Source organism: Oncorhynchus gorbuscha, linkage group LG06 (assembly GCF_021184085.1).
Source record: "Oncorhynchus gorbuscha isolate QuinsamMale2020 ecotype Even-year linkage group LG06, OgorEven_v1.0, whole genome shotgun sequence".
NCBI classification, from domain to species: domain Eukaryota; kingdom Metazoa; phylum Chordata; class Actinopteri; order Salmoniformes; family Salmonidae; genus Oncorhynchus; species Oncorhynchus gorbuscha.
In genome coordinates, this window is record NC_060178.1 from 36,584,061 (window position 1) to 36,608,319 (window position 24,259).

Consider the following 24,259-nt stretch of genomic DNA (forward strand, 5'->3'; position numbering starts at 1 on the left):
TGGTTCTATCCCGAGGCGTTATTATTTCTGCTTATGTCTGTACGCTACCCGTGTTTCTTGTTTTGTTCTATGTTCAATTATTTATTAAATACACTCCCTGAACTTGCTCGCCGACCCCCAGCGTTCATGTTATAGGATCATAGCTTTCACCTGGTCAGTCTATGTGCTTTATGTTTTGTATACTCCGTGTATAGTAACAATAGTAGTTAGGAATCAACTTGCTCTCTCCCTTTACCAACCAGTTGAAGGATTAAAGCAGAGGTGACGAGTGTAGAGAGAACCACCTTGCGTTCTCTTCTGGAAGAGGCCTCTGTCCGGGGCTGTGGAACTGAGGAAAAGACTGAGTGACAGGGGGAGAGTTGGGAAGGACATAGAGGTGTTGAGGAAGGAGAGCTTGGACCTACGCCACCTTACTAACAGCCAGGAGCAGTGTCAATGATCAGCACTGCAGAGGCAGGCTGAACTAGCACCCCGAGAGGCCATTCTCAGCCTGCTGTATCTTTGGGGTGAGCCTAGCTCCATAGTCTCACACGAGAACCTTTTTAAATGTTGTATTTTGTATGTTCCCCATGCAACCAAAGTGCAACCTGCTTATTGCTAACTCAGCATATAACTGAATATAAGACTGTTTCGTGCAAAGTTGGCCATACAACTTTACTATACTGTTACGGTATGTAAAACGGACCTAACTATTTGTTATAAAGCGGTGGGGGATCACTCTGTGCTAAGCCTTGTCTGCCAGCTCCTGTGCCACCGTGTGATGTCCCCCAAACTCAAGCCAGGGTATTTCCCTAGTTTACTGTCTACACACCCTATTGTAGTCTATATATAGCACATCTTTATTTTCCCATCTCTAGGCCATGCATATAGGAGAGTAGATGAACAAAAAAATGTCTCTCTTCCTTGTACTCAGTCATGTAACATTGTGGGTACACGTGAAGTACGCAAAGTATCTTTGTATCCTGCAACACCACCCAGACAGAATACCAGCTACAGAAACTACACACACAGCTGCGGGAGAGGACTGTACACATCAACCAACTGGAGAGAGGGGTAAGGATGGACACATGAATAGTATACTGTACCACTGTTTCCATTATAAGTGGTCTCAAATCAAGGAAAAGGGCTGCATCTCAAAGGAGTTACACAGTGTCACATACCAGGAAAAATTAGGGTCACTCACAGTGAGCTATCAGGCCTTAAACTAGTGCCTGAAACAAAATATGACTTGTTTGAGTACCGTATGTGTGACTAATGTCTGCCCTCTAGTGGTGAATGAGTTGTATTTTAGTTATGAATAATGTCTGGCAGCTATGTCTGGCAGCTACAGAGAAGAATAAATGGAGCATTTTCACAGACTGTAGAGAAGACCAAACCACAACACACGCACACATATGCTTTCACTAACACACGGGTCTGTCTCAATCCACCATGATGCTGCCTTTCGATTTAGACAGACCCAGTTCCTCATCCATATTCACACACAGGCTATGATAAGTTCAGGTTGACTAGTGAGTTGACTAACTATATGTTTTGAAACATAGGAGAAAAGCAGCAGTCTCCGGCACTTTAAAACTACTCTGGACTTGAATAAGAGGGACATCCATAGGCGTTGGAGTCTCAGAGAGCTGGATCGGAGCAATCTAAGGAGCTAGAGGATCAAATCTAAATGGTGAGAGGATTCATGGCTTCAGTTCCCTTTACTGTTCATAAGGATTCACCCAAAGTTCCAATAAGCAATGCCATAAACACCACGCACATCTGATCTTATGTTAACATAGATGTTTGGCCGCCTGCAAAGGTGCTTGTGTGTATACTACAGTCCTGTCATACATGTGTTTCCTGCCCGTTTCTTGTGATTCATTTCTGCCTGTCCTGTACAGTTGAAGATATCTTTGAAGTGGTCCTTTGTAGCTCAGTTGGTAGAGCACGGCACTTATAAGGCTAGGGTAGTGGATTCGATTCCCGGGACCATCCATACGTGAACTGAATGCACACATGATTGTCGCTTTGGATAAAATTGCATATATTATGAAGCAGAAACACTCTCAGATAGCGGAGTTGGAGAGAACCTTTTCTTCAACCCATCGTGAGAGATAGGAGGCCCAGCACAGGCTTAACATACCCATGGCTAGTGCACTAACCCCAGCCCCAATCATGTCAATCTCTTAGGAGAGCAAGACTAGAGACAAACAAGACCAGGAGGCCTTAAGAGCTCCGAGTGCAGGCTACAGAGTCTACCACCAAGGAACACTTACTTAACTCCTTGTGCATTTTCTCATCTCTCTCAGTCAACTCAATTATGCCATAATAACATGTGATCTCGTCATTTCTCATCATAATTGCTAGTTAGAGCAGGCTTTTTCTTTTTTTTCTGCCCTGTTGAAGGTGTGGTTTTTGGAGACGGATGAGTTGAGTAGCTGTGTGCAGCAGATACTGGGAGTGAAGGGACGCTATGAGAGAGTGAGCTGGAGACACGAGCCAAAGAGGTATAACGTCATTAAGATCTGGATAGTTTCTTCATTCATTTCATGTACAATACTCATCACACAATGTATTTTGCATCTGTGGGGGACAGAAAATAGGACTAGAAAATATTCAAACTGGTAAAGTATAGGGGTGTAGACCAGCTAGAGACACCCCAACAGGCACTGTCCACCTTTTCAGTTGGTGGTGCCATTTTTCACCATTTTGTTTGCTCTTTCCAACCAATAAAACCTCAGTGAAGAAGACACTCCCTGAATCCCAAATCAACCCCTAGGCTCTACCCCCTAGGAACTTGTATATATCTGAGTATTGGATAGGTGTAAGCAATATGGTTCAGAAGAAGGTCAGCAGGCAGCTCTTATGCTTGTTGGGTTGTTCTCAGGTGGATGCTCTGCAGTCAGAATTGAAGAGCAGCTCTCTGGTGTGCCAGAGCTCCAGGTTCTGCCAGAGCTTGTGTTCATCAAATAGCTTTAACTGGTACTGTTCTTTGTCGACAAAGCCTGCTTTTGTGGGCTGGCCTGAACTTGCACTAAGGGCAGAGAAGGGTTATTAAAATAGTCCTCATATCTGTTAATAACTGACTGCAGGCTTGCTGCGCATACTGTTTATGAATGTTTTGAAAAGCTTCGTTGTTTAGACGGATACTATTTTTTTTAACTGATTACCTCAGGCTTTCAGGGGGTGACTACACTCTTAGAAAAAAAGGTGCTAAGTAGAACCATGTAGGGTTCTTCAGTTTTTCCCTACAGGGAGACCCTTTTTGGTTCTAGATAGAACCCTTTGCAGAGGTAAATGGTTCTACCTAGAACTCTCTATAACGGGTTATGCCTAGAACCCTCTATGATGGGTTCTACCAAGAACCACCAGTCTTATTAGGCTTTAAAAGCCTTTAAAATGAAGCTCTTTATGACAATACATTACAAGGACACCTGCTTTTTCCATGACAGACTGAGCAGGTGAGTCCAGGTGAAATCTATGATCACTTATTGATGTCGCTATTAATTTACACAGATTTAAGTGGATTTAAGGGGAGGAGACAGGTAAAATAACCATTTTTAACCCTTGAGACAATGTATTGTGTACAGTATTTGTGCCATTCAGAGGGTGAATGGGAAAGACAAAAACATTTTGGACAGTGGGGCAAAAAAGTATTTAGTCAGCCACCAATTGTGCATGTTCTCCCACTTAAAAAGATGAGAGCGGCCTGTAATTTTCATCATGGGTACACTTCAACTATGACAGACAAAAATGAGAGAAAAAAATCCAGAAAATCACATTGTAAGATTTTTTAGGAATTTATTTGCAAATTATGGTGGAAAATAAGTATTTGGTCAATAACAAAAGTTTATCTCAATACTTTGTTATATACCCTTTATTGGCAATGACAGAGGTCAAACGCTTTCTGTAAGTCTTCACAAGGTTTTCACACACTGTTGCTGGTATTTTGGCCCATTCCTACATGCAGATCTCGTCTTGAGCAGTGATGTTTTGGGGCTGTTGCTGGGCAACACAGACTTTCAACTCCCCCCAAAGATTTTCTATGGGGTTGAGATCTGGAGACTGGCTAGGCCACTCCAGGACCTTAAAATGCTTCTTACGAAGCCACTCCTTCATTGCCCGTGGGGTGTGTTTGGGATCATTGTCATGCTGAAAGACCCAGCCACGTTTCATCCTCAATGCCCTTGCTGATGGAAGGATGTTTTCACTCAAAATCTCACGATACATGGCCCCATTCATTCTTTCCTTTACACAGATCAGTCGTCCTGGTCCCTTTGCAGAAAACAGCCCCAAAGCATTATGTTTCCACCCCCATGCTTCACAGTAGGTACGGTGTTCTTTGGATGCAACTCAGCACTCTTTGTCCTCCAAACACGACAAGTTGAGTTTTTACCAAAAAGTTATATTTTGGTTTCATCTGTGTCAGGACCCGGTTACGAACCCGGGTCTCCGGAGTGAGAAACAGTCACTAAACCAACTGAGCCACGAATAGTCAGCAGAACCCAGAAGATGAGGCAGACACAGCAGTACTTGAGACGGTGTATTTCATGAAGTAAAAAGTGAAGTTCTTCAGGAAAACATGTAACTCCACAACCTCAAAAGGAATTCCACAAGAACAAAGGCAATCCTCCAAGACAAAAAGGCAAATCCACAAGGTGGAAGGCACAGCACAAAAAGCCTCAAAAGATACTCAAAAACAAACAAACAAGAACAAAAAACAGAACTCCACAAGAGAGTCCACCGGGATCAACAAGAGCTCACAGAGTACTAGGGCTGGGTGCTAACATACAAACACAGAGCAAAGAACTGAGTTAAACAAAGGGTTTAAATACAATCAGGGGAAACGAGGCACAGGTGCAAATAATAATGGGGATCAAGAGAAAACAAAAGGTCAAAAGGCACAATGGGGGCATCTAGTGACCAAAAACCGGAACAACCCTGGCCAAATCCTGACAATCTGACCATATGACATTCTCCCAATCTTCTTCTGGATCATCCAAATGCTCTCTTAGCAAACTTCAGACGGGCCAGGACATGTACTGGCTTAAGCAGGGGGACACGTCTGGCACTGCAGGATTTGAGTCCCTGGCGGCGTAGTGTGTTACTGATGGTAGGCTTTGTTACTTTGGTCGCAGCTCTCTGCAGGTCATTCACTAGGTCCCCCCGTGTGGTTCTGGGATTTTTGCTCACCGTTCTTGTGATTATTTTGATCCCATGGGGTGAGATCTTGCGTGGAGCCCCAGATCGAGGGAGATTATCAGTGGTCTTGTATGTCTTCCATTTCCTAATAATTGCTCCTACAGTTGATTTCTTCAAACCAAGCTGCTTAGCTATTGAAGATTCAGCCTTCCTAGCCTGGTGCAGGTCTACAATTTTGTTTCTGGTGTCCTTTGACAGCTCTTTGGTCTTGGCCATAGTGGAGTTTGGAGTGTGACTGTTTGAGGTTGTGGACAGGTGTCTTTTATACTGATAACAAGTTCAAACAGGTGCCATTAATACAGGTAACAGAGGAGCCTCTTAAAGAAGAAGTTAAAGGTCTGTGAGAGCCAGAAATCTTGCTTGTTTGTAGGTGACCAAATACTTATTTTCCACCATTATTTGCAAATAAATTCATAAAAAATCCTACAATGTGATTTTCTGGATTTTTTTTCTCATTTTGTCTGTCATAGTTAAAGTGTACCTATGATGAAAATTACAGGCCTCTCTCATCTTTTTAAGTGGGAGAACTTGCACAATTGGTGGCTGACTAAATACATTTTTTTGCCCCACTGTCCATGCAAAAACACAGACGTTGAAAAAAACTATTCTGAAAATCAACCTGCAATAGAACATTATTGGAAATATGATAATGATGGGTGTGGTTTTGAGTGTTTTACTCCACACAGAGTAAAATGTCACAATCACACAAGTCTGTTTATTAACACCAACACAGGGGTTATTTTACACAACTGAGTGTTGAATTTAACTCCTGAATCAACACTAGAAATGTTACACTGAAAAATCTACAATAGGGAATGCCAGAAACATCAATAAATAATCCCATGTACAGTTTACACCTATATCTTTTAACTTGTCAGATGAGTCGCACTCTTGATGTTTACCTCAGTGTTTAAACTTTAACATTAATCAAATGTATTGGTCACATACTAGTGTTTAGCAGATGTTATTGCGGGTGTAGCGAAATGCTTGTGCTTCGAGCTCCGACAGTAACAAGTGATGTCTAACAGTTTCACAACATATACCCAACATATACCCAAAATACACGTAAATCTAAGTAAGGAATGGATTAAGAATATATAGATATATGTCCGAGTGGCATTGGACTAAGATACAGTGGCATAGTATAGAGTACAGTATATACAGTGCCTTGCGAAAGTATTCGGCCCCCTTGAACTTTGCGACCTTTTGCCACATTTCAGGCTTCAAACATAAAGATATAAAACTGTATTTTTTGTGAAGAATCAACAACAAGTGGGACACAATCATGAAGTGGAACGACATTTATTGGATATTTCAAACTTTTTTAACAAATCAAAAACTGAAAAATTGCCTGGCTGTATTCCTGGCTGTATTCCATATTCTGCATGTTACATTGGTGCCCAACGTGGGGTGGTTTCTCATGGAGGAGGGGTTCAAAGGGGGGGGGGGGGTGATTGTAGCAGACATGAGTCAGTCATGTGATGAGGTAGCCCCACCTGCGAACTTCAAAACCAGTGTCTGCTCTAAGCCCAAGAGGATTTTCCTGTTGGTCTAAGACATTGATTGCTCTCGATCCTGGTTTATTTCCCGTGTGTTATAACTGCATGCGAACGACTGCTATTAAATGTATCACTTACATTCACTACTGATATGAGGCTGCATGTTGAGGTTCTTGAAAAATTTATCATACTGTAATAACAATAATAGATAGAATGTAAAGTATAGTTTTTTTCCCAATTCCTAGACCCAGCAGTAAACCTCAATTCAGGAGTCGGTGGGTGGAAGTTCTATCAACGTCTGACTTCCGTCATCGCCAAGTGATAAGACTGTCTTGTACTAAAAAAGCTAGCTAATGATTGCAACAGTCCGGTGATTTTGAAGTGAAATTAGGTGGGCCTCCCGAGTGGCGCAGCAGTCTAAGGCACTGTATCGCAGTGCTTGAGGCATCATTACAGACCTGGTTTCGATCTCAGGCTGTGTCACAACCGGCCATGACCGGGAGTCCCGTAGGCGACACAATTGGCCCAGCGTCGTCCGGCTTAGTGGAGGGTTTGGCTGGAGGGGCTTTACTTGGCTCATTGCACTCTAGTGACTCCTTGTAGCGGGCCGGGGCGCCTGCAGGCTGACTTCGGTCATCAGTTGAACACTGCTTCCTCCAACACATTGTTGCAGCTGGCTTCCGAGTTAAAGAGTGCAGTTTGGTGGGTCATGTTTCGAGGAAGCATGACTCAATCTTTACCTCTCCAGAACCCTTTGGGGAGTTGAAACAAGATTGTAATTGGAATTGGGAGGAAAAATGGGTGGGGAAAAAAGTTAAATGAGGCAAAGTCAAACACCTGTATTCCTGCAGTAAGAAATAGTGGAGGGAGCTTTAGATGGATAGTCTTTATAGAATGTAATTCCACCCACTCGTAGCACGTGCTCCAGCAGGTATATCTCACTGGTCACCCCCAAAGCCAATTCCTCCTTTGGTCATATTTCCTTCCAGTTCTCTGCTGCCAATGGCTGGAACGAACTGCAAACGTCTGTGAAGCTGGAGACTCATATCTCCCTCACTAGCTTTAAGCATCAGCTGTCAGAGCAGCTCACAGATCACTGCACCTGTACATAGCCCATCTGTAAACAGCCCATCTATCTACCTACCTCATCCCCATACAGTATTTATTTATTTATCTTGCTCCTTTGCATTCCAGTATCTCTACTTGCACATTCATCTTCTGCACATCTACCATTCCAGTGTTTAATTGCAATATTGTAATTACTTCACCACCATGGTCTATTTATTGCCTTAACCTACCTCATTTGCACTCACTGTATATAGATTTTTCCCCCATTTTCTCTACTGTATTATTGACTGTACGTTATGTTTATTCCATGTGTAACTCTGTGTTGTTGTAAAGGTCGAATTGCTATGCTTTATCTTGGCCAGGTCGCAGTTGCAAATGAGAACTTGTTCTCAACTAGCCTACCTGGTTAATTAAATGTGAAATTAAAATAAATAAAATAAAATATAAGAATGGTTAGGTTTAGTCCCATAATGGGTTTGATTAATTAAACTAGATGTCTTTGTAAAGATGCTGGTCTTGACAACATACAATACTTTATTATGAAAGACAACAGAATACAGTATTATGGGCATTCTAACATTGGTTTGGACATTATTATGTAGTTGTATAATATCAGCTGTTTGTTTTTAGAGAATGTTTTTTACTGTAACATACACAGGAAAGGTGCAGTGAAATCTGTTTTACAGGGTCAGCCATAGTAGTACAGTGCCCCTGGAGCAAATTACGGTTAAGTGTCTTGTTCAAGGGCACATCGGCAGATGTTTCACCTTGTCGGCTCTGGTATCTGAACCAGCGACATTTCGGTCCTTTAATCGATAGTTGTTAGAGTGCTCCATTAATTGGTGTTATTAGGCCTCTTTCAGTTGCTTGGAATGGATTTGATATGGCCAGTTTAACTCCCTGAGTTACTGTGACCCCGCTGAGTTACTGTGACCCTGCTGAGTTACTGTGACCCTGGCATCTTCAAGTGTCATATTTGTCTAAATAGACTTGTACTCAGTTAAATGTTCTCCTTCAACATTGAGCCTAATGTCTCGGCTGGTCGAGTGTATAATGTCATTTAGCTGCAGGGCTTGGTGAAGCCAGTCTTATGACTTGTCTGATTATAACGCTCTGTACTCAGTGTTCGTTGTTTGGAGGTTGTTTTCTGCTCTTTGTTGGGGGTATATAAGAGGCCTAGATAGCCCAGCCCCAAACGATCAGCTGGAGCACTCAGGAGCAGGACAAACACTACATCCAGTAGAAGGAATAGCTTAGAGATTTTCAAACCAGACCAGGGAACCAGTACACACAGAATATTGTGCACTTGTATGTGACTTACTTCTCTAGACATCCCAAAATCCTTCTACCTTTTGTGTTGTCAAGTATCGTAATCAGTGCAAACGACTTTAGGGTGATCTCTTACAGACGTAGCGTGTCTAGCAGCCGTAAGCCCCTGTTGAGAGCCAGGGTTCGTCTGTTCTCCTGACCTGTAGGCAGTTAACGGAGGACATGAATAAGGTTCAGGGTGAGCTGAGTGAGCGAGAGCAGCAGATGCTGCGTATACGGAGAGACAGCGTCACGAAGGCCTTCCAGCTCTCCAAGATGGAGAAGATGCTAGCCGAGACCAGAGGAAAGCTGGACAAGAAGCCTGAGCCTGGTACGGAAAGTAAAGGACGGGACACCCGGGACGACATGGGTCTGTATCAATATCCTTACGCTAATTGACTTCAGTTTCTTCTCTGAACTGCACGAGCACTTCATGGTTTTAGTGCTATGGATAAACTGTCATTCAAGGATTTAAGTCATTCAAATGTAATTAATATGATAGTGCATTTGCCCTTGATTTTATAGACCGTATCTACTTTTGATAGTGTATATTTTAGCATGAAACCATGTCATCAAATTATTCTTCTGAGTACTTTCTTTGTTCTGAACTGATGCTCTCCATGTGTATTTTAGCATCTCTTAGATTTGTTTTCTCTCTGAATGTTTGTGTCTTAAGGGCTTGGTTTCCAAGGCACAGAGATTAAGCCTAGTTCTGGACTAAAATGCATGTCAGATTTTACTCAAAGACTAAGCTTAATCTGGGTCCAGGAAACTGGCTCAAAATGTTACCTCTCCCTTGGAGTGTTTCTAATCTTGTTCTTCTCTGGGCCTTGTCCGGTGCAGTCCAGGACCTGGAGGATAAGGTGCGTTTCACCAGGAGAGACAGGAGGAACTCCCTGCACCGCACCCAGCTGCTGGAGAGCCAGATGAAGACTGTGAAGGGAGAACTGGTGGACACACTGGACCACCTGCAGGAGCTGCGAGACAGGCTGAGACGCTCACAGGCTAACGCAGAGCAGCGCAAAGTTGACATGGAGAAACTGCAAGCAGGGATGAGGTGAGCCAACAACCCCAATGGTTCTGGCCCAATGTGCAGGGGCAGAGGCTCCTTCAGTCTTCTCCTATGCCCACAACCACTTGGTTCTTGGTACTTTGGCCTCCCTTGGTACCTGCTTCATTCTTTTTCACCAATGGGGCCAGAACACCTCAATCTTGACGACAAAGCTGAATCCTAATACTTTTAAAAACTGTAACAAATGTATATTGCCTCTTTACAGTTTGTAATACTCCCAAATCTTTGGAAATACTTATCTACTTTGTTTTTACTCCGTTTTCACTTCCCACGATCTGCATTTGTGACTTGGTTGTTGTTAGGGATTGATAAACACTTGTATTATGTTAGCTCCTATTCACAGCACTGTATTTCCTGTCCGTGTTGTGTGGAAACTCAGAGCCAGACCAGAATGTCAATTACCGAATAAAAACTGTGCTACAATCCAACGGGAAAGAAGCAAAATATATAACTGTAGTTAACTGTTTTTAACTTGTCTTAAATTGAGATACTTGTGCATCACCATGTTGCTTGTGGTGTTGTATTGTGTTGTATTGTGAAGGGTTGTTAAAGGTTACTATGTACATAAATACATTTTACAGGTGACAAAACTGAACTTCTCTGAGACCAATGATGGCTGATAAACAACACTGACCCCCCCCCATTGTCATATGTCACTTGGAGGCAGTGGTCAGTGAAACTGGTTCTGGGGTGTCTTTTGGTGCTGTTTCAAACGCACATTTTGTGAAACAGCAGCAGCCCATGAATATGGTGTAACAAAGTTGAACTTGTGCTATTTGTTTTTTATAAGGTCAAGTATCAGTGACCTCATTACATTCTTGCCTGCCCTCCAGTTCCTATTCATACAGTATGAAAAGAAAACAGCTAGTATCATGTCTGTTTTATTGGGGGATTTTCCATGTTGAAATTAAGCAGTCCCTGTTTCAATTGAAAATATTTTAGTGCCAAGATGTAAGTTCAGCCAAGATGTAGCACTACTTGTATTATAAGATGAAAGGCACACATTCATTCATTTTTTTGTCAGACCGATTATAAATGGGTGACTTGGCAACCTCTTCTCTTTCTGTGTCTTGTCACATGGGATGTGACCACTGAACTGGACAAGTTGCTATGGAAACTATTGTATTATCAGCTATCTTACCACAGTTACTTTGAGTACACTGCAGAGAGCTATGGAAGCTACCCGCAAAAGCAGCAGTCTGCAATGTATTACATGTGAATTAAAATGTAAAATGATGTTTTCACTGACTCATTTTTGTCTCTACCATACAGGTAGTGCTGTATCACAACCAGGTTCTGAATGAGGTTATATCCATTTATGGTGTTGTTTGGTACATTCTATGTACTTTCCCTCAAACTGCAGGGTAGCATCGTTGCTACATGAATGGTTCCAGTGTTTCTAACAGCAGCAAGGATTGTCTTCTGTGTCCCAAATGGCTCCCTATTCCGTGTATATAGCGTACTACTTTGACCAAGCCCTATGGGCCTTGATCCAAAGTAGTACAATATATAGGGAAAATGGTGCCATTCAGCATGCAGCGTCTGCCTGTTTTCCTGTTCCCTCAGGTGAGTGTCAGCTGATTGTCTCTGAAGCAGCACTCATGTTCTAACTCTTAGCCCCATGGCAAAGATGTGATCAGACTAGATGTAGCAATGTTTTCCCCCACACAGACAGCATCACATGCTAGAAAGCTATTGGCTATCATCTGTAGTCCTGTCTATGATCAAAACCCAAATCACTGATGTTCATGTACAGTTTGGCAATTGCAAATTTTTCACTTGAGGAGAACACTCTTATATTACCTTCTGGATTTGGAGTTAAGCTACTGCCTGCCTGCCTGCCTCCCTCCCTCCCTCCCTCCCTCCCTCCCTCCCTCCCTCCCTCCCTCCCTCCCTCCCTCCCTCCCTCCCTCCCTCCCTCAACTAAAAGCCCTTCGGGTGCAGCAGAGCAACACACACATTTAATACCTGGTTTATTATTTATTCAAAGATAATAAAAGATTACTCACTATAGTTTCCCATGTGAACACCTTCATTTGAGCATAGGTTGATTGTGATTCTTTCTGTAGCTCAGTCAGTTAAAAGCTGCAGTAGAGAGTTACTCTCAGGAAATGCAGCGTAAACTCAGTCTCCAACAGGGGGTTCTGGACCAACCAGGTTGACTACATCACATCTCATCTGAGTTAACATCACTTGCTAATGATCGGAAATAGCCCTTTTCGGTCAATCAGCATCACATGCAACATGGTTCTGATAGTTGAAATATGTATATTCTTATTTATTAAACTTATGTAAACTATAACAGTCAAATGTTCCACAAACTCAAAGCTTCTTAGCAGTGACAAACCAATCCTTGTTCATGACCTGTGCATGTTGTGTGGTTAGTGGACCTTGTGTAGTCTAGTGGGTTCGAAGAGTTTGTATGTGTCTGTCAGGTGGCGTTTCCGAGTGAGAGGCTGGAGTTGATACAGAAACTAACTGCTGGGAAAAGAAGACCCGGAAAAGGTGCAGTTAGTGTTTCTCCATGTTGGAGGACAGTGAATGTATGGCTAAAAATAATTGGTTAGGGTTATTTATAAACTGAGTGGTTCGAGCCCTGAATGCTGATTGGCTGACAAAACATGTATTTTTACTGCTCTTAATATGTTGGTAACCAGTTTATAATAGCAATAAGTCACCTCGGGGGTTTGTGATGATGTATGGCCAATATATCATGTCTAAGGGCTGTGTCCAGGTACTCTGCATTGCGTTGTGCCTAAGAACAGCCCTAGCCGTAGTATATTGGCCATATAACGCACTCCCTCGGGCCTTATTGCTTAAGTATATCACACAAAGTAGTGTTGTCACGATACCAGAATTTTGAATTTGACACCAATACCAGGTTTAGTATCACGATATTGGCTACCATCACGATACTCGATATCAAAAAGAAGGCATATTATCCAGTCACAGCATGGCACTTGATCCAGACAGATAAACTCAACTGCTGCTCTGTTCAATCACTAGGCATTTTTTGACTTCAATATCATTACATTTTTATTTTTTATTTTTTTAACCTCAATTCTAGTACTGAACCGTTTTTGATGTTTTAGTATTGAAAGAGTACCGAAGTTTCGGTGTACGTGCAACACTACTTTAAAGTTAGGGTTATGTTAGCTTTATGTACAGTATATCATGCTTTTCCAGTCGTTCAATGCTCTTTACATAGTAAGTGGGAAATCACATCATCCACCACTAGTGACTGCATGGCTCTGTTGGAAAGCTTATTTGTCTCAAAGACCCAATGGAATTTCATCATAGGGCACTGGGAACAACTCATTGATTGAGAGGTCGAAGGAGAATGGCAAGAACCGTGCAAGCTAACAGGCGGGCCACAAACAGGCAAATAATGGCGCAGAATGGCATCTCGGAACGCAAAACTCGTTGGTCCATGGCCCCATCCTGCCTGGTGTCAACGGTACAGGCTGGTGGTGGAGGTGTAATTGTGTGGGGAATGGTTGAGGTTATCTTTGTATGCATTCCCTTTTTAAACAGAACAAGGCAGTTAACCCACTGTTCCTAGGCCATCATTGAAAATAAGAATTTGTTCTTAACTGACTTGCCTAGTAAAATATTTTTTAAATTCTCCACATTCTTATGTTAGAAATATTGTTCCAGTATTCGCTTTTAGAACTGTTAAAGTTTCAGCAGGAAGACTGTCTGTTAACAAAACCATTCATTGGAGGGCAAAAGAGAGTCCTCTTCTCCTGTAATTTACAACAGGGTGTGAGCTGTCAAACAGTCCCAATTCCCTCCTCCCCTCTTCTATGGGTGAGAGAAGGTCTGGTTATTGTCAACCATTGCCATGCTGATCTGACCCATTGTGATCCTCACAGGCCAGTCATGACACAACTAACCCTACACTCATTTAAACCTCTTCACTATTCCACTACAGTGGACCTATCTGATCCAACACAAGGCCAGAAGCATTGGATGACGGGACATTATAGTTCAAGACACATTGTAACTCTTCTGCAGTAAAATCTTATACACCCAAGTACCTCTGCAGCTGCCACCACGACATATATCCTCTGTGATTTCCATTCCTGTGGTACAGTTGACAGCCATGGCCATGAATTCCAAAACAAACATTACTGAATGAAGCACGTTATTCCTATCACTCTCTATAAAAATGTAATTTGATTTGACATCGGGATACTCACAAGGATCCTCTTTGGATCCTTCATCCTGGACCCATCTTCCTATAGTATTTTCTTCACTGCCTCAGCTTACGACACCTGCTGTACTACTCTGATCCTGGCAACCTCAACCTGTCTTTTTCTCACTGGACACCTCTGCACCATGGGTACCCCTACAGTTTACACACACAGCTTTTCCCACGATACTACACATTATTTTGTCTCATATCCTCCTGCACACTTCTCACATCTAGAACACCTAAAACAACGTACTGGTTTCGGGACAAAAGCTCTCACGGGATAACTGACACATCTTAACTTTATCTGGTAAAAACTGCATCAAAACTCAGTAATACAGACAGTGTCTTCTCCGTTTCAGCACGTTCTCCACTGGGTCTACGTCGCACCAAACGGCAGGCCCCACAGACACCAGTAATCTTCAACTTCAGTTGACAATCCTCAACACTTAATTTCACCGACCAAACATTGCACAACCTCTCCACCCAACCTGACATCACATATGGATCAGCCAGAAGGCAAGGATCCATTCTCTCCAAACACCTTCATCACCATCGGGACAAGGCTCAAACTCATGGGTCTTCATTGCACCTACCACCACACTTAATCCAACTTTACTCTCGTCATGTTCAATTTCCTTCTGCAGAACTCCATATTTACTCTTGTTCCACTTTCTTCCTTTTTTTCCTGCCCACCTTCTCCCCTGACTCCATCTCCAAGTCCGACAATCATAAAGGCATACCACGCGCTGCCATCTTGCCTTCCTCCAGCAAGTGCCTCTGTTGAGATGTGCCCAGGGTTCTGTCTATACCAGAATGGGGGCTTCCCTGGTCAGATAATCTTATACCGTGTCTATTTGGAAAGATACATACCGAACAAAGTCTTGGACCCATGTTTCATGCTCTGAAATAAAAGATCCCAGAAATTTTACAGACTCACAATAAGCTTATTTCTCTAAAATGTTGGCCACAAATTAGTTTACATCCCAGTTAGTGAGCATTTATCCTTTGCCAACATAATCCATCCACCTGACGGGTGTGGTATATCAAGTAGCTAATTAAACAGCATGATAATTACAAAGTTGCACCTTGTGCTGGGGACAATAAAAGGCCACTCTAAAATGTGCAGCTTTGTCACACAACAAATGTCTCAAGTTTTGAGGGAGCATGCAATCGGCATGCTGACTGCAGGAATGTCCAATAGAGCTGTTGCCAGATAATTAAATGTTAATTTCTCTACCATAAGCGGCTTCTAACGTCTTTTTAAAGAATTTGGCAATACATCCAACCTGCCTCATAAACGTAGATCACGTGTAATCATGCCCACCCATAGCTGCCCAGTCATGTGACATCCATAGGGCAGGGATCATCAACTAGATTCAACCGTGTGCCTATTCTTTTCTTGAGTGGATAGTAGGGGGGGCAGAACATAATTACAAATAATTTGTAGACTGCAAATTGACCGCAAACAGATATAAAATTTGACTAAAACATCATTTCAACGCTTGCTTACATTTGTATATGATCACGTGTCACTCTCTTATGTGTGTGCTTGGGGGACCTTAACAGAATGTGACTGGCAGAACAGGTGTTGAGGAGGATGAGGGCTGCAGTAGGTATCTCAGATAGGGGGGAGTGAGGCCTACGAGGGTTTTTATAAATAAGCATTGACCAGTGGGTCTTACGACAGGTATACAAAGATGACCAGTTTACTGAGGAGTATGGAATGCAGTGATGTGTCCTATAAGGAGCATTGATGGCAAATCTGATGGCAGAATGATAAAGAACATCTAGCCTCTCGAGAGCACTCTTACCTGCCGATCTATAAATTACATCTCTGTAATCTAGCATGGGTAGGATGGCCATCTGAATAAAGGTTAGTTTGGCAGCTTGGGTGAAAGAAGAGTGATTACGATAGAGGAAACCAAGTCTAGATTTAACCTTAGCCTACAGCTTTGATATTTGTTGTGAGAAAGACAGTGTACCGTCTAGCCATACTCCCAAGTACAGTAATTGTATGAGGTGACTACATTCATATTCCATTCACCTAACTCAATGTAACATTGATAGGTTTAGGCTACTACATGATACTCAAATGTTCCTTATACCCATCATGAGGTTGCTACAACCTAGCCTATGAATGAAAGTTTATAACGTAGGTGCACAGGTCGAGAGACAAATTGGAGTAATCAATTTGACAGACATTCAAACACATTCAATACTGCCTTGCACACTCTTGCCTGCATCGAGCTGATCGAGGGTGTTATCATTAGTCCAAACAGTTGCAAACGAGAGTTTCTATTTGACAAATTCACATAGATTTATCCCGTTTAGTTTCATTTGCTCCGGTTTAAGAAACGTTTTTCAACACAATTAAACCCGCAATAATCACGCAGTACAGTGTACAGCAAGAAGTTTAGTAGTTACGCGGTGGGTCCCGGTGGCAATAAATTAATCAAACCGAAAGCTTACCTTGACATGGAAGAGTTCCATTGTTGGATAGCCTTAGCCAGCTAGCTAACATAAATAGCATTTCTGTTTGAGATGGGTTTTTGAGTAGGCTAAATTAGCTAGCTGCATTAGGTAGCTCAGTAAGTGAAAGTAAAAAAATACAACAAAATATAGCTAGCTCTCTCTCTCTCTGCTGCTTATCCTTAATTTTATAAGAAATGTATTTGTCAAAACTGTTCAATTATTGTCTTTCTCTCTGAGTCAACTACTCACCACATTTTATGCACTGCAGTGCTAGCTAACTGTAGCTTATGCATTCAGTACCAGATTCTTTCTCTGATCCTTTCATTGGGTGGATAACATGTCAGTTCACATTGACATGAATAATAATGGTTTTATCTAAAAATGAAAAAAAAAATGAAAAAATGTTTCACCATTTTTATTTGATGAAATTCACTGAGTAGGATGTGAGTGTTATATCTGAGTGTTATTAACACAATGGAATTGAAATTGAAACCACCTATGGTGAATAACTACAGTGTTAACCAAGCGTGTTGAGTTATTTCCCTCATTAAAATGCAAATCAATTTACAACATTTTTGACATGCGTTTTTCTGGATTTTCTTGTTGTTATTCTGTCTCTCACTGTTCAAATAAACCTACCATTAAAATTATAGACTGATAATATCTTTGTCAGTGTGCAAACGTACAAAATCAGCAGGGGATCAAATACTTTTCCCCCTCACTGTAGCATACATTTGTCTAAACAAATCCAATCTATAGGTGGTTGGACATATTTCACTCGTTATTGAGATGGTTAGGCCAGTTTATATGGGTTAGGTTGTCTCATTTATCAGTCTCTCCGATCTTGGCAGTCAGTCTAACTGCAGATTATGGATGATTAAAAGTTCAGGTTGTTGACCATCCTATATCATTCTTTCCTACCTTGGCAGTCATTCTAACTACAGAGTGTGGGTGATTAAAAGTTCAGGTTGTTGACCATCCTATATCATTCTTTCCTACCTTGGCAGTCATTCTAACTACAGAGTGTGGGTGATTAAAAGTTCAGGTTGTTGACCATCCTATATCATTCTTTCCTTTCCTACCTTGGATTAAAAGTCATTCTAACTGGCACAGGGTGATTGTGGGTGACCATCCTATATCATTCTTTCCTACCTTGGCAGTCATTCTAACTACAGAGTGTGGGTGATTAAAAGTTCCAGTTGTTCGGGCTTCCTAACTCTGTCTGGATTCCAATAGGATTTAAATAATACTTTGCATGCCATCATAATATGACTTGCTGTTGTGGCCAGCAAACCAGCTTTTTCAGACCAATGTGTTATGGTTAAACTAGGCTGTTGAAGTAGGGCATTGTCGAACAAAGTAATGAACTGTCAGAAAGACATTAATTTATTTAAATATTCACTTATACAACACCCCTACTCAGCCGCAATCCCAATAACTACAAAACCCCAATACAAAATACAACAAAATAAACCCATGTCACACCCTGGCCTGACCAAATAATAAACGAAAACACAAAATACTAAGACCAAGGCATGACAGAACCCCCCCCCCTAAGGTGCGGACTCCCGGACGCACCTCAAAACCGTAGGGAGGGTCCGGGTGGGCGTCTGTCCATAGTGGCGGTTCCGGCTCGGGACGTGGACCCCACTCCATTAATGTCATAGTTCCTCCACTTCGCGTCCTGGGATAATCCACCCTCGCCGCCGACCATGGCCTAATAGTCCTCACCCAGAACCCCACTGAACTGAGGAGCAGCTCGTGACTGAGGGGCAGCTCGGGACTGAGGGGCAGCTCGAGACTGAGTGGCAGCCCGGAACTGAGGGGAAGCCCAGTACTGAGAGGAAGCCCAGTACTGAGAGGAAGCCCAGTACTGAGATGAAGCTCAACTCTGATTGAGATCCGCCTCAGGCAGCCAAGCCTATACAAAAAACCCTACTCAGCCGCAATCCCAATAACTACAAAACCCCAATACGAAATACAACAAAATAAACCCATGTCACACCCTGGCCTGACCAAATAATAAACGAAAACACAAAATACTAAGACCAATGCATATGAGTCAGCATGGCATTGTCCTCCAGAATTTAGTCTCTATACAAAGCAAATTTGTGATCAGAATTATAACACCCATGTCACGCATTGGTCTTAGTATTTTGTGTTTTCGTTTATTATTTGGTCAGGCCAGGGTAATCATGTAAATTCTTTAAGGCTTAAAAGGGTGTGAACTATAGGCGTAAACCCCATTTCAGCTAAATCTGTCAAGGGCTTTTATATTACTGGTTTTACAAGTTTATCAATGTCCAAAACAGCGTAACTTTCCAATGTAAACTCCAACTACAATATATGATATACAATTTTGCAGCTCTGAGTCTGCACTTTTATAAAATGTACAGTACAAAAAGAGACTTAAATTGTACAAAAAAAAGTTTACTTAATTAAACTCACATAGAGATGTGCATAGAATGTGCATAGAATCTCTGAGAGGGAAAAACAATACAATCTCTGTAGTCTCATGGGTGTTCTAACCGGATTCCCTGGGGGGAGTAATTAGTTTCAACACATTTATCGCACCATCAAACTCAGCTTTCCCATGTAACATCTTTGTCAACGCCCACATCAGGAGTGTACAGAAGGAGGTTTGTCCTTGTGGTTCTCAGAGAGATGGGAGTGGGAGAATACATTGCTCAGTTTAACATAATGATAGGCTTATTATCTAACACTGCACATTAAAGCAGTATCACAAACACACAACCTGACCACATTTACACACACACACACACACACACACACACACACACACACACACACACACACACACACACACACACACACACACACACACACACACACACACACACACACACACACACACACACACACACACACACACACACACACACACACACACACACACACACACACATACTCTCTAGTACTCTGCTTTCACACACACACACACTCACAAACACACACACACACACACACACACACACACACACACACACACACACACACACACACACACACACACACACACACACACACACACACACACACACACACACACACACACACACACACACACACACACACACACACACACACACATACTCTCTAGTACTCTGCTTTCACACACACACTCACAAACACACACACACACACACACACACACACACACACACACACACACACACACACACACACACACACACACACACACACACACACACACACACACACACACACACACACACACACACACACACACACACACACACACATACTCTCTAGTACTCTGCTTTCACACACACACACACACACACACACACACACACACACACACACACACACACACACACACACACACACACACACACACACACACACACACACACACACACACACACACACACACACACACACACACACACACACATACTCTCTAGTACTCTGCTTTCACACACAACACACTGGAATGTTCACCACCAATTCATTGGTCTGCTACTCTGGACCCAGCTATCATCTCGTACATCTTCCTCGTGTCTTACATAATAGTCACCTCAGCTGACTTTTATAACTGTTTTATAAGAGTGGCCAAAAATCCTTAACCTCAACTGTGGCATGGAATGTTCCTTTGTTACAGCCGTATGTACAATGGAGTATTTGTGGTATGGGTGGGTAAAGGAACATAATGCCTTTTCATTAGTATGATAAATGCTGTTGCTAAGTCAGTTTTTAGAGTTATGCTGCAATTATGATTATTGAATAGCCCCAAAAAAAGTTTCAATGAAGCAATGGATGATGGGTATTCCATAAATCATGTGTCTAGCTTGTCTCTACAGTACTGTAATCACTCAACAAAAACATGTTTACCAAGGGTTTAAGTTTTGACGGGTTGGTCTATAGATGTTGCCTCAGCAGTCGACATCCGTGTCTAATTCTGAGTGCTGACATAGCATCCACATAGCTTTTGTCAAAATGGGCATCTCATTTTATTATCTTTCGGTGTGTACTGTAGCTATTTGTCCATGTGTGTGTGTGTGTGTGTGTGTGTGTGTGTGTGTGTGTTTGGCCATCGGGAATGTAGTCCAGGTCCAGCAGCTCTTGATGTGTAGAGAGAAGCTCCAGGAGATGCCTAGCCACTGTGAGAGCCTGGCAATACAGCTGGAGGAAAGTGTTCAGTTATGCCGTGAAATGGTTTGACCCAATCTAATGGCCTATTCACAACACACTCTTACGGTCTCTCACCTAAGAGCAGGTCAGTGGCATGATACAATTCAATCAGTGCTTGTGTGCTGTGCTACACTGAATGCTATGTGATATAATTCCGTCTTTGAGCACGCTAAAGTCAGTGATACTTGTATATTGTAGTACTTCCTGTAAATGGTCATGAATGCGGTGCATAATGGTACTGTACATGTTTCTGTTGTATGGTCTGTGATATGAGAGCCATGCCAGGCGCGTGGAGGAGGAGCAGGGAGGATGGAGGAGCAGGCTTCCTAGACAGAGGCCAGGCTCTAGGACACAGTGGTCTCACTCAGATTGGAGTTCGACACACTCAGACAGCTGCATCAGAATGAGGTACCTAGAGCCTTTTTTATTTTTATTTTTTATTAACAACAAATCAATACATAAAGCACATGAGGAAACACAAGCATACATAGATTACAAACAATGGACAATCGAGCTAGTGGGTACAATATCACATTACAATTACACAAGGACCTTAAGGGACAAACATATACTTACAATTCTTTACTTACAACAGCTTTTTTGTTAGTACAGCATTTAACCGTCTTAAATTACAGTTCAATTACTTTTTGTAGGGTAAGACAATGTGTATATGAAATTTGGCCAAAAGAATAATGAAATGAATTACATAAAAATGTTTCAGCTTATTTATATTGTATGTAAAGAATCCAAACAGTACATCTTTCCACAATAGTGTAAAATCTTCATAAATGTGTTCAATTATAAACCTACTGATGTCTTGCCACAGTTTTCTTACATGCATACAATGCCAAAAAAAATGCAACACTGTTTCTGGGTGGTCATTACAAAAGGAGCAATTTGAGTTGATGTTTTCCTTAAACTTCTTCATATAGTGGTTGGCAGGATAATATTTATGAATATTTTAAAGGACACTACCTTAATTTTGTTAACAAATGTGTGTGGCAACATCCAAACTTTTTTCCAACAGATATTATCAATAAATCCATTCCAATAAGGCATGACATAAGGTATAGATACAACATCCTGCTGAAACAAGGTTTGTATCGCTCTGTTGTTGAATGGACCAAAAGAGAAACAAATCTTTCCTACTGATGAGTCAACAGGGTCAATAGAAGGTAGGCTCTGAGGGTCAGGTCTTGACATGTTCCTGAATAACATAGCAACACCTGAGGGAATGGCATCTAAAACAATGGCAAAATCTTTAGGTGTTACAGGGACCTTGTAAAGTGATAAGAATTCTTTATAACTGAGTAAAAGACCCTCTGCATTTACCAGTTGGCTCACCAATAGGATATTATTTCGGAACAAATATTCTAAAAACAAAGAGGTATTTTTATACAATATATCCCGATTATTCCATATATAATATCTGTCTGGAGAAGAATTGTGTTTATAAATGAAGGACCATGGCAAGACAACCTGCTGATGAAAAGCAGAAAGTTTCACTGGAACTTTGTCAATATTAGAATTGCAAAACAACATGAAGTTAAGGCCACCAAAAGTAGAGAAGACATGATGAGGAATAAAATTCTTCTAGACTTCTGATCCTTTGTAATGGTTATGCCTAAATATGTAAGTTCTTATTTTACTGGAATACCATAATATGAAGGTGTCACAATATTTGACAGCTATGAGTTCACATTTATTAATGTTAAGATATAGACCAGACGCTTTGGAAAAGGATTGAATCACATTGATCGATATGGGAATTTGGTTAGCATCTTTCAGAAAAAGTGTAGTATCATCAACCAGCTGGTTTATAATAATTTCTTTACCAGCTATGGAAATACCTTGTACGGGACTATTATTTAAAGAATTTGCAAGAAGTTGGGTGATTAATAAAAACAGGTACGGAGAGATAGGACAACCTTGCCTAATTCCTCTCTTTAACTCAAATCTAGGTGAGGTGCCATATGTCAATTTGATAGAGCTGTTACCATTTGCATCGAGAGGCTTACTAACCTTACAGAAAAACTCCCCAAAGCCAAGTCTCTCAAGGGAGTGGAAGAGAAACTGATGCTATACTGTGTCAAATGCTTTATAAAATCTAATAATAATATGAAGCTATCCTCAGTTATTAGGTCTGAGTAGTCAAGTAGGTCTAATACTAGACTGACATTGTTAGAAATATGTATGTTTCTCATGAAGCCAGACTATGTTTCATCAATGATTGCATCCAGTACTTCTTTAATTATTTTTGCAAGTAGTAAGGATAATATCTTATAGTCATTATTAAGAAGACAAATTGGAGGCCAGTTATCGATGAGCAGCACTTCTTTTTTAGGCTTAGGAATCAGTGTTATTAACCCCTGACTCATTGTAGGAGGGAGAACATTGTTTTTAATACTCCCTAAAAAAGACTTCAAATAGGAAGGGAGCTACTTGTTCAGAAAATAATTTGTAAACTTCTGATGTAATTCCATCAACCCCTGGTGATTTATTGTTCTTTCAATGATTGATAGACTCTATAATCTCTTCAACTTTGATAGGTTCATCACACTGTTTAGATTCTATATCACTGATAAAGTGAACATTATTCAGTGAGTTAAAAAAACACATCTGTGGATTCCTGACAGTACATAGAGCTATACAATTTTCTGTAAAAATTGCTACAGTATTTAGAGATTAATGTTTGGTCATCTGTAATAACACCATCAATGTTTAATTTATGTTTAGTGTTATTTTTAGAGTGAAATTTCTCAAGTCTAAAGAAATAGGATGAATTCTGTTCTCCCTCCTCAATCCATTTTTTCCTAGATCTAATAAAGGCTCCTTCTGCTTTTAATTTATATATATTATCCAGTTTATTTTGTAACTCAATTAGTTCCATCTTCTCCTCCCCCGAGAGGTCGGCTGGGGACTTCTGAGAAAGGGAAGTTATCTTAATGATCACCTTTTCCTCCTCAGCTCTTCTGGTTTTAGCAAGATTACTACCATATTTTCTAAGGTATTTGTACACTTCAAATATAAGAGCTCCCAGTTCTTGCAATAAGATTTTTCTTTCCCAAAAGTGTGAGAGCAGATCTTTGACTTCAAATTTAACTATATCATTATTTAATAATGAGCTACTTAGCTTCCAGTAGGATGTTCTACCAAGGTAAGTATCAGGGGTAAATATTTTGATATCAATGTAAATAGCCCTATGGTCTGTGAGGGGAGTAGTACAAATATTTGTAGTAACACACTCACTATAAATACATTTGGATATAAGACAAAAATCTA

The 24,259-nt window shown here is 41.3% G+C and overlaps 1 protein-coding gene across 1 annotated transcript; it reads left to right on the forward strand.

Moving 5' to 3' along the window:
* The first annotated feature begins 8,953 nt into the window (after window positions 1–8,953).
* si:ch73-389b16.1 lies at window positions 8,954–10,575 on the forward strand. Its single transcript, XM_046351775.1, has 2 exons — window positions 8,954–9,429; window positions 9,903–10,575. The coding sequence occupies exons 1-2, from the start codon at window positions 9,243–9,245 to the stop codon at window positions 10,118–10,120; spliced, it is 405 nt and encodes a 134-aa protein (XP_046207731.1). The 5' UTR covers window positions 8,954–9,242; the 3' UTR covers window positions 10,121–10,575.
* Window positions 10,576–24,259: the final 13,684 nt, after the last annotated feature.